Source organism: Sorex araneus, chromosome 6, assembly GCF_027595985.1.
Source record: "Sorex araneus isolate mSorAra2 chromosome 6, mSorAra2.pri, whole genome shotgun sequence".
NCBI lineage: Eukaryota > Metazoa > Chordata > Mammalia > Eulipotyphla > Soricidae > Sorex > Sorex araneus.
This window is the reverse complement of record NC_073307.1, coordinates 119949887-119961589: the sequence shown is the minus strand read 5'-3', so window position 1 is coordinate 119961589 and position 11703 is coordinate 119949887. Positions and strand designations below refer to the sequence as shown.

General features: G+C 45.9%; 1 protein-coding gene across 1 annotated transcript; it reads left to right on the top strand.

Annotated features, from left to right (window-relative positions):
• The first annotated feature begins 568 nt into the window (after positions 1 to 568).
• Positions 569 to 3694, top strand: LOC101546281 (serum amyloid A-3 protein-like). Its single transcript, XM_004607834.2, has 4 exons — positions 569 to 603; positions 1437 to 1531; positions 2911 to 3049; positions 3401 to 3694. Exons 2-4 carry the CDS (start codon positions 1441 to 1443, stop codon positions 3561 to 3563), a joined length of 393 nt encoding a protein of 130 aa, XP_004607891.2. The 5' UTR covers positions 569 to 603; positions 1437 to 1440; the 3' UTR covers positions 3564 to 3694.
• The last annotated feature ends 8009 nt before the right edge of the window (positions 3695 to 11703 follow it).

The following is an 11703-nucleotide window of genomic DNA, read 5'->3' as shown; positions in this document are numbered from 1 at the left end:
GTCTTGTGGGCCTCTGAAATTGATCCTGTTTGTATGACCTCTTCTCTTGGATCTGTAATACTGGGAGTTTTGCTGTTCTCAGCTGGAGACAGCAGGAAAGAACCATCACTTGGGTTCTCTTTCAAACTGTGGAACAAAGGTATTTCTTTCACATTTCTGAATTTGCCTGAGTTACCTTTTGATACTCCCCATTATGGGAAAGAAAAGCCAAGTCTCCCCTGGTGAGAGCAGGTCTCCTTTCCACGGGAGCTCCTTGCTTACAGAGCCCTGTCAAACCATGCTGCCCAACCTCCTTCCTGCAAAAGCTCCCAGCCAAGACCTTCACAGACCTTTCCAGAAAGACTCAAGCAGACTTACAAGAACTCCAGAAATTGGCAGCAAAACTCCATCTTGCTACAAACTGGACATCTACCAGATTGTGCAATCAGGGAAATTGTGCTCTGGACGCAAGGGATTTCCCCATACTCACTGTTTTGCCTCAACCCTCTCTTCCCATGTGCTCTGGGAACAAGTGTCTGTATATATAGCAGAGACACCTTACCCAGCAGATAGCGCAGACTGCTGGGCGGCACCAGGAGACTCAGCAGGAAGAGACAGCCAAAGGTGAGGTTCTAGAACATTCCAAGTTTCCTTCTATGGGGGTAGGGGGCAATCCTCTTCCTCAGCAGCGTTCTTGGGCTGCATCCTTCCTGACTGAACTGTTCTGACCATTGGGTCTCCTCAGATGTGCTACTCATTTTGGTATTGTTGTTGCTGGACCTTGCAGCACTATTCAGGCTTCTGGGGACCGCTCCCAGTGCTCTGTGACTCTGCTCAGAAATTGTGCTCCAGTCACCAGGGTTACTCTGACAGTGCCTAGACAACCCTCCCCCCTCTCCCAGCCCAAGTTCAAAATGCTGGAGCACCTGCAGGAGCAAAGCAGGTGCCCCAGCCCTTTGAGTTAACACCCCAGCCCCATGAATACTTTTCAGTCTGGCAAATCATTAGAAATTATGTTGTTTGTGCCTGCGATGGGCAGTCAGTGGTGGCTAGAGGAGACACACAACAAATATTGGTGGAGTTTTAAACTCAGGGGCTATTTCAGAGGTAGGATCCTCCCATGGATCCAGGAAAACCTGCTACACAGTTAGATCTCAGAGCTGAGGAGGGGTGCTTGGAATGGACAACGGTTTATGCTTAAAGCCCAGTGTAATTGCTGTGAGTATCAAGCCTCTAGTAAATCCTAGAAAAGCACTAGGATTCTGAAGAAACAAGTTGAAATGGAGAATAAATATTCTAAATGTATCTTAGATGATCAGGACGTATCTCTCCACATCTATTATCTATCTACATGCCAATCTATGCATGTAAGTGGAAGTCCTTTGCAGAATGTGAGCTGGGGTCAATCTTACAGATCAACAGCCTGAATTGCCTCATTGTTGCTTGTGTACCTGCAGCAAGATGAAACTGTCCACGGCTGTCATTTTCTGCTGTTTGTTTCTCTGCGTCAGCAGCCAAAATTGGTTGTCGTTCATAAAGCAAGCTGGTCAAGGTAAGTCCCGGAGGAGAGTGGGGGTCAGGGTCTGTAACCGGGTTGTCTCCTGTAATTACCTGAGTGGAGGACACAGTCCATCAGTGGATAGAAACTGAGTAGAGATTTTTTTTTTGGGGGGGGCGGTTGGAGGAGTTTACACCCAGCGATGCTCAGGGGTTACTTCAGGCTCTGCACTCAGGAATTAGTACTGGCTGTACTGGGGTAAGGGGCATATGGGATGCTGGGAATCGAGCCTGGGTCTGCTGCATGCCAGGCAAACAGCTTACCCGCGGTACTATGCCTTTACTCCTTTGAGTAGGGACTTTTGTTTGTTTTGTTTTGGGGCCACACCTGGTGGTACTCAGAGGTGACTCCTGGCTGTTTTCTGAGGAGTTACTTCTGTTGTCTTTGGGGTACCGTATTGGATACTGGGCATCTAACCAGGGTTGGCCACATGCAAGGGGAGCGCCCTCCGCACCGTCCAGCCCTAAGTAAGGATTTTATCGCAGCATTTTGCCAGGTTTTCCCCTCTTCTGTGAATACCCATAGACCCCAGGGCACATAAAGTTGGGATCCCAACTTTTAACAGGTGTGAGGAAGAGAGTTGGAAATGAGAGGTGCTTGTTCCTTAAATAATACAAGTAAGGACCTACTGCCCCCTCATGGACGTTCTAGCTAAGCATTTTGATGCTGCTCTGAAGTGACTTGGTCAAACCTGGGAGTTGGGTTTCCAATTCCTTAGTTCGTAGTAAAAAGTTTTGGTGATGGGGTGGGGCACACCTGACTGTGCTCAGGGCTTCCTCCTGGCTCTATGTGCAGGGATCAGTCCTGGTGAAACTTGGGGGAATCTCTGTTGTACTGGCGATCAAACCAGGTCAGCTGTGTGTAGGTAGGGCAAGTGCCTCTCCTACCTCTCCTGGCCCCAGCCTCAGTAGTACAGTTAAAATAATGGAATTTTTAATAAGGTGAAGCCATTTTAAAGTTTTCAAGTGCAAATGAACCATTTAGTAGTTTTCAAGTGCATAAAAGCTCATTTTTATCTTCATGTTCTAATCCTTTGATCCTTTGAGGTAGCATCTCTTAACAGAGAAACTGAGACACAAAGAGCTAAGAGAGCATAGTCTAATGGGAGATGGGAGATAGTGCAAGGGTTGGGGTGTACACTCCACACACAGCCATTGTCAAAGCAGCAACAGGGGCCAGAGGGGAACACAGAGAATCAGTCTTGTAATGCGTCTCTCAATGGTAACCAGAGGGAGGGGAAAGGGACCTTCATTTCAAAGCCCATCTGCTTCCAGGTGCTTTGTCCCAAGCTCTTGAAATCTGGGCAGGAGCATTTTAATTGTATTTCCCCACATCGTGATCATCTGCATTTCATCACTTTCTTTTCCTTCCAGGGACCAGAGACATGTGGAGAGCCTACAGTGACATGCGAGAGGCCAATTACAAAAATTCAGACAAATACTTCCACGCCCGGGGGAACTATGATGCTGCGCGAAGGGGCCCTGGCGGGGCCTGGGCGGCCAAAGTGATCAGGTGAGGGGCCTTAGGGGTGCAGGGGTGGGTGAGAAAATTCTGACTGTGTTCAGCAGGGAGTCAGTGGAGGGAGTGGTCTTCCCCTCTGCCACTCTCCTCTGTGCCCAAGGTGAGATTGGAGTGCCTGAGAGAGTCAGAATAAGGCCAGTGGGGAGGGCGAGTCCCACCCACAGCTCAGGGCTGTTCTCCCAGCACACAGGGGTCAGAGTGGGCAGAGCTGGGCTATGCCCCTGCAGGGCCAATCCTACAGCTTCTCTCTTCTTGGCTCCCTTGGAAAGGGAGAGAGATGCGAGGGTGGGACTATTGCTCTTCTGCCCGTGGTTTATCTTTTTCTCCTTCCCTCTGTTCCAGTGATGCCAGAGAGACTTATCCGAGAATCACGGACTTTATAAAGCATGGAGACAGCGGTCACGGACGGGAAGACTCCAGGGCTGACCAATTTGCCAATGAATGGGGCAGGAGTGGCAAAGACCCCAATCACTTCCGGCCTAAAGGCCTGCCTAGCAAGTACTGAGTTTCATCCTCACCTGCTCTCAGGAGACCCGGCTGTGAGCCTCAGTGGGGCAGTTCAGCTTCTGACCTAAATTTGATATTGAATCTACATTGAATACCAAATCTCTTGTACTTGATTCTTGATAAAGAGAACAGCAAGTGTTTAATAAACGTTTGTGAAATCCAAGTTGTTGTTGGTGCCTGGGTATAAAATAATAGGGGACATTTTCCTGAGTACATGAGCCTATTCTGTACTATAGGGATGATCGATAAGCATCGCAGAAAATTCTAATATCCAAATTAAATAAGTAATTTGCGGAGATTGGGACTTCCGCTATGCTCAGAACTTACTCCTTGCTTAGTGCTCAGGAATCACTCAGTGGACCATTATAGAGTTCAGGAATAGAATCTGGGTCGGCAGTGTGTAACACAAATGCCTTTTCCACTGTAATATGACTCCAGTCCCCAAGTAAACATGGGTAAATAAAGAGAATTAACATTTCTATTTTTGTTATACACTCAAGAATAGTAGAGATAAGTCCCACGAGGATTACTCCACGGCTTGGAAGCTGGCCTCATTTGGGGAAAAAAGCAACTAGATAGAGAAGGGACCACCAAGTAAAGGGTGCTAGGTGGGCCCGCTAGGGATGTGAGATACTGGCTGAAAATAGACTATAGACTGAACATGATGCCTACTTAACATCTCTATAGCAAACTCCAACACCCAAAAGGAGAGAGTTAAAGGGAATGCTCTGCCACAAGGTGGGGTGGAGGGGACAGGGTGGCAGTGGTGGGAGGGATGCTGGGAACTTTGGTGGTGGAAAATGGGCACTGGTGGAGGGATAGGTACTTGATCATTGTATGACTGAAACGCAAGCATGAATGTTTGTAAGTCTGTAACTTTATCTCACGATGATTCACTAATACAAATTTTAAAAACAAAAGAAAATAATCTTCCAGGGTCATTGTCATATAAAAAAGAGGATCAAAGAGACCTCAAAAAATATACAGTTTTTTTTCAGAGCTTTTAAATAAACAAGGTGCAGAGAATGTGACATGTGTGCTGAAAGTAGACTAAGGACCAAACATGATGGCCTATCAGTATATGCATTGCAAGCCATAATACCCCAAAGTAGAGAGACAGAATGAGAAGGAAAGCGCCTGCCATAGAAGGGGTGGTGGTGAGGGTGGTGTTAGTTAGGGGGAAGGGGCTAGCAGGTACTGGGGACATTGGTGATGGGAAGTGTACACTGGTAGAGGAATGGGCATTTGAACATTTATGACTGAAACTCAATTATGAAAGCTTTGTAACTGAAGCTCACGGTGATTCAATTGAAAAGTTAAAAAAAGGTGGGATATGGTGCCTCCAGCAGGTCAAGCTATGCCTTCAGGGCCAGTACATCAGTAGCCTGATGGTGCCTTCAGGCTTCCTGATACCCCAAAATTGCAGCTGGGCCTTTGGCCGGGTCCCACCACCTAGGGACCGTTTACCAAGAAATTAAACTTCGAAAAGTTAGGTATGTGGGAGACACCCCCACAAACCACCTCCAGCTCAGCTATACAAGCTAATTTATCGGCCTGGCTTTAAACAGATCTATACATAAATCTCAGAAGAAATTAATTTCAGGGCATTACTGCACATTAACAACCATGATTCAGAGACTCCCAAATGAATCTTGGAATAGAGTAGGAGGTGACAGAGATGCCTTCGAACCCCAAACAATTTAAGAATTCCAGGAGCAACATCTCATACTCTTCATTCCAAGCAATGCAAAATAAATAATTTAGCATCTGCTAGGGGGCAGGCTTGGGTGGTGGTGGGGAGAAAATCCAAAATAATGTTGGTGGGAAGGTGTTATGGTGGTGGGATGGGTGTTGAAATATCGAATGGAAACAATTACGGGAACAAATATCTGAAAACAAAATTCAAAAAAATTAATTAAAAAAACTAATAAAGGGAGAAAATATCCTGCAAAAAAAAAAAAAAATGTTCCCCAGACCTAGTGGCGAGTCCCATAGTAGACACCGCGCGCTGCTAAAGCCGCACGGCCCGCGGGCGGCAGGGGGCGCTGTGGCGGGCGGAGGACGAGGCCTGGGGGACTGCATAGGGGACAGGTGCACAGCAAGCGCTGGCTCTTCCAAGTGCTCAGGGGACTCACCCAGGTGCACCGCCCCGCCCAACCCCCACGCTGCTTTTGCACATTTGCCCAGGCTGGAACGGGGCCTGGAGCCGCGCGCGCTTCCCGCTGCCTTTACCCAGCGCGCGACCGAGTGTGTCCATCCCAGGAAAAATGCTGATTAAACTGAGCTAAAGACCTGTTCCATAGGAGTCATCGGTAGCTGGGTTTCAGTGTCTTTCCGTCCCTGGAGAGGCTCGGAAAAAAAGCTTATTTCCGATGCTTATTTCATCCTTAGACAGGAGATCGTGAAAAGTTCACAGTGACTGAATGTGAATGATAGAATGATGGGCGATGGAATAATCCTTTTCTTTTTGTTTAGTTTTGCTTTTGAGACACACCTGGTGGTGCTCAAGGGTTACTCCAGGCCCTGAGCACTGCCAGCAGTGATTCCTGGTTACAGAGCCAGGAGTCAGCCTAAAATGAAAAACAAGAAAAAGGAAGAGGCTCACATATTTTGTTCAGTCATGCCCAAAACATTGTGTAGTGAAACCAAAATCTGATATGACTTGGGTCTTTAAGACTGTTACTGGGAGACTGAGAGAGACAGCACAGGGTAAGGTGCTGCCTTATGTACAGCAGATCTCAGTTTGACCCCCCAAACATTCCTGGGTGCAGCTACCAAGTACAGGATCAGAAATAGCTCCTGAGCACTTCTGGGTTTCCTCGCCACCCCTGCCCTAAAAAAAAAAAAAAGTTATTGGGGACAAGAGACAGCTCTGTAGAATGAGTGCATGCTCTGTATGTGGGTCCAGTTTGTAGTCCTGGAACCTCATGGCTCTCGCCCCACCTTCCCCCCAGAGCACTGGTATGAGTGATCCACATATACCAAGCTCGGTATAGACCCAGAGCAACACTGGGTATGACCAAGATAAAATATCCAAAAAAGAACGTCCTTGGTACCAGGCCCAGAGATTGCTCAGCAGGCTAGAACACATGCTAGTGTGCAGGAGGCCTGGGTTAAGTTTCTAGCACTACACAGTCCTCCAAGATATAATCTGATAGTAGCCCTGAGCAGTCCTGGGGTGGCCAGAAAAAACAAAAGACCGTTATTGGTACCAGATACCTAATTCTCTCAGTCATACTTTTTTTTTTATTTTACTGTGGTCAAATACTGATACCAAAATCAACCGTCTTACCCACTTATTAAGTATTGTAAAGTATATACACATGATTTAAATTACACAGCCAGTTTCAAATCTTTACATCTTGTAGAAATAAAAATTATTTTTTTCCTCTTTGGGTCATACCAGGCAATGCTCATGGGCTACTCCTGGCTCTGCACTCAGGAATTACCATACTAAGATATGGTGCTCAGGTACCATATCTTGCCCCTTTCCAGTGGAGTGGAGAAATTCTCACCCATTCAGGAAGCAGAAGTTTCTCATCCTGGGCACATGAAGACAAAATATAATTTACAGGAGTTGATCTTTATAGGTTACATGAGAATGTTGCAAAACTCCTAGTGTCATGGGGTGTCATGGGACTGACACACAGAATAAGTGAAATGGTGAATACACAAATGTGATGATTTAAGTCAAATTGCTTCTTATGAGCTCATGTTTAGTATTTTCTCAGTATTTGTTCTCTTCTAATTTGAGCCTCTGTACAGCTAACTTATTCCTAACAATGTTTTATCTCTAACCTTTCCTAAACAAAATCGCCCAAAGGAATCATGTACTTTTTTTTTTTCAAACGCCCTACCCCCTGTGTTATTATTTCTCCAGCCCCGGGAATCATGCACTTTTTAAATATTATTTTTAAAAACCTATAATAAAGGAAAGCTGAATTCTAATAAAGACTGTCGCAGTGCTTGTATCATTTAAACTAAAATCATTAAGCTTCTTATACCTGTGCACTGGCACCTGTCTGCATCCCAGTCCTGAAGTTAGAACCTAGGTAATGGGCAGATTATCAACAGTCTGCAGTTTTCCACACAATAGGACCTGGGGCTGAAAATTCGTGACTGACTTAAACCTTGTACTGGATTGAGGGACTGAAGTGATAGTAGAGCAGGTAGGGCAATTGCACACAGCAGGTCTGGATTTGATCCCCCAAATCCCATGTGGTCCCCTGAGCACCCCCAGGAGCTTTGGCTAAAAATTAAATAATACCAAAGAGCTATGTAGTAGATTTTTTGTTCAGATCCTGTACATTTACATTGCATGTTACATTGACAATAAATATAAAATTGTTAATAGTACATGTATTTACATTTATGCACTAGATTGTTGAACTCGAGAGATAGCACAGAGAGTAGGGCGTTTGCCTTGCACATGGCGACTGGGTTCAATTCCTCCGCCCCTCTCAGAGAGCCCAGCAAGCTACCAAGAGTATCCCGCTTGCATGGCAAAGCCTGGCAAGAGCCCATGATGTATTTGATATGCCAAAACCCGTAACAAGTCTCACAATGGAGACGTTACTGTTGCTCGCTCGAGCAAATCCATGAACAACAGGACAGGATGACAGTGCTACAGTGCGACAGTGCTCTAGATCGCTATTTGTTCAATTTCTATATATTTACATGGTGGGTTCCATTAACAATACGTGTAAAATCTGAAGAAAAACTGCCAGTGTTCTACCCCCCCCCACCACACACACAAAAAGAAATTTTCTTGTGAAGTAGGAAGAGTGAGTATGGATAGAAAGTAGTCAGGAGAAGTTTTTGTGTTCATCAGAGAGAATGGAGTGAGTATTGAGGAACATACAATGAATATATGTTACACAGACAGGGATAGTGTCATCCTGGGGAGGGTGGGCATTCAGTTGCTAACAGAGTTGAGGAGGCTGGAAGCCCACGGACTCTTCCGAGCAGTCTCTCCCACCCCAACTGCCCGCTCAGGGGCCTGGTGCTTATCTGCACGGAAGTGACCCTAAAGCCCCACTCTGGCCCCCTCAGGCCAATGATGCAAGAGGGAACTGGAATTCCATACAGTCCCCTGAGCATCACCAGGAGTAATACCTGAGTGCAGAGTAGAATAACCCCAGAGTATCACCAGGTGTGATCCATAAAGGCCAAAAAGAGAAACAAAGAAACCTCCGTGAGGGGTAAGAGTAATATAGTACAACAGGTAGGACACTTTCTTTGCGAGCAACCAACGTGGGTTCCATTCCTGGCATCCCCTAAAGTGCCCTGAGCACTTACTGCCAGTTAGGATCCCTGAGTGCAGAACCAGAGGGAAAAAATCTGATCAACACTGGCTGTAGCCTAAAGAAAACAACAAAGACCATAGTGATGTGAATCTTGTGGATTTTCTCTCTGCTAAAAAGCTCTTCATACACCTGGCATATCTTACCACACAGTCTAAGGCAGAAGCTCCAGCCCTTGAGAGTACTCAAGGGTCCAAGGGTCCTAGGGGTGGTTCGTGATGCCACACTGAGAGGGTCTTGGGGATTGCTCTTGGCAGTGCTCAGGGGGACCATGTGGTGCTGGACACGGAACTGGAGTTGGTGCCTGCAAGGCAAGCACCTTAACCCCTGTGCTATTTGTGAGGCCCAGAGGAGAAAAATATGTTTTGTTTGGTTTTCAGGAAACTACAATCTAATTCAGAAAGAGGGAACTGAATAAGCTGAGTTACGTTACGTCGATCACTTTCGGGAGCAGCCCCTCCCTGATTTCCAGTGGAGATGCTGGTCCCTCTGGCTCAGGAGATCTACTGCTCTACAAGTGCTCCCTCCTACAGGCGTCTTGGGGGAGAAGAAAAAGCAGGTGTGGAGCCCTGGAAAGTCCCTGCAAACCACAATTCTGGAAAATTGCACAGGAAACCTACACAGACATCAGTCCTTTTGTCATCCTCAGGTTATGGTCCTGGTTGTGTAAACCTGAGCACACGGGGATGTTTCCTGTTTGCCTGTGACCTGGGCCAGGCGTCCAGCTGTGCTGTGAGGGGCAGCCTGGCTGAGAGGGCACCCTAGGTCGTGAAGTATATTGGAGCACCTGGATTTTGGCATCTAGGCTGCTGGACTGTGGGAGTTTGGATGACAAGGACTCTATCTTGAAGGCTTGAAGTCTGTTTTTTCAAGATGATCCCTGCTGGTGTATCTGGCAGGTGTTTTTAGGGGTGGCAGATCTCTGCTGGGGGAGGCTAGGAGAAACAAAAGAACACAACCAAGACAACTCTTTCTGCAAATGCATGGGGTTTATTTAAGCCAATATAGCTTTACTGGGACCTTCAACTGTGCCTCAATAGGGTGGCATAGCCGAAGGCCTGGAACTAAAAAAGCTAGCTGTTTTTATACCCTTTTGGGGGAGAAATGAAAATCTCACATATCAAAGGGAATCACATCTATAGATCAAAGGCGATCACACATAGGTCACTTAATTTGCATATCTAAACATTTGTTGACTATTAACTGTTTCCCTGCAAATGTTTGCTTACAGTTTCTAGGGCAGTTTGTTGGCCCATTTGGTGACAGTTTCCTGCCCAGCGGGAGGTCGTGAAGAAAACCTTTTTCAAAGCAGTCAAACAGTTACAAAGGAAAATTTAACCCTCAACCTGCCCTCCTCTTCAAATCCCCACTTCTTGTTGTGGATATCTCTAATCTTAGAGATTGTGAAGGGGGTCATCTCCCGTTGTCTGGACATGCCACTAGTCGATGTCATTCTGGTTCCAAGAGGGGAGGCAGCTTTTTGATTCCATCCTCCTTCAAAGCAGTTGGTGTGTTCAGGATCACAGACCTCTCCACGGGGGTTCTCTGGTGGTGGCAGTTTTTATCACCTGATTCAAACTAGATGTCTCAATGCATACGGATGAGGAGTTCACTCTGGCAGTGTGCTCCCAGTCCCCATGGAGCTCGGCCTTGATACCTGTAAAGACTAGTAATAACTGGAAAAGAGAGAGAGATCATATTCTGGCTTATACTTCCTTTTCAAGGCTAAGTTAGAACAGTGGCAGTTGACCCCCAAAAAAATTTTAAAAGAGAACAGAGTTCCTTCATTAATGGGGTTAACACTCACAACAGAGCAGTTGGGATTTTCAAGGTTGGAGGGGCTTCCTTAATCTACCTACCTACTTCGTATTCCCCTAGAGATTCCACCACCTTTAATCCTTAAAGGGAAAATGGTCGAAGTTCCGTCTTCTGGAGCTGCTTCATGCTGACAGAGGGGCACTGGCCCTGCCTGCACAAGGGGTGAAACCTCAGGCTACCTTAGTTTGTTTAGTGGGCCCCAGGCAATGAATTTGTTGGGTTCCTCAAGTTATCTGAAAGAAAAGATCAGATCAATTAGACTGAGGGATGGCACTTAGACCCTGGAGATGTGGAAGTTCCTTTCTGACCTAGTAACAACAAAATAGTTTGCTATCTTAGAAAACATAAGAGTTAAAGCAACAGAAACCAAAGCAACGTAATGCCATACCCATTTCTATCATAAAAGCAATGGAAAGGAATAACTGCTTTACCCATGGTTGATAGAAAATGACTTCTTATGTCCAGATTTTTCTAGTAACATAGAAACACCAAGCTACTTGTCAGATAGGAAAAGCTATCCATCCACTGAAACTATCAGCTGGAGCCAGTAGATATTTATACCTTGAATATAAGTGTTTGATCATTTGCATGTCAAGCTGCCAATCCTCTCCTTGATAAGTTCCTTGAAGTTACAAGTGTTAGGAAAGGAGGCCCACGATTCATTAACGAAACAGAAAGCACAGTTCTGAGTTCCTTTCCACTAAAGATGGCTTTCAATAGTGTTGGAAGCTTAGTGTAACCCTTTGTCTATCAATTTCCTTTTGAAAACGTTGTTCCAATGCCTATTGTCCCTCTTTTGCAGAGTATTTTAGATGAGTATTCTCTGGATGGGGTATTAATCCCATGATGGAACGAGAATTAAGAGCTGTTAAAATTCTAGTTCTCTCCAAATGACTGTGTTCATAGAACTAAAAGTGAATAGTTAGATGTCCACTCCTGGCACTGTAGCCAATTGACAGGTTTGGGGAAAGTAATTAATTCTGCACTTTGAGCTGAGGTTCCCCCACTAAAGCTCTG

What these genes read in the sequence shown, in the direction of transcription:
- LOC101546281 (XM_004607834.2), top strand. Translation starts at nt 1,441, where the DNA reads ATGAAACTGTCCACGGCTGTCATTTTCTGCTGTTTGTTTCTCTGCGTC. An exon ending in CATAAAGCAAGCTGGTCAAG is followed by an intron (nt 1,532 to 2,910) that starts GTAAGTCCCGGA and finishes TTTTCCTTCCAG; the next exon opens with GGACCAGAGACATGTGGAGA. An exon ending in TGGGCGGCCAAAGTGATCAG is followed by an intron (nt 3,050 to 3,400) that starts GTGAGGGGCCTT and finishes CCTCTGTTCCAG; the next exon opens with TGATGCCAGAGAGACTTATC.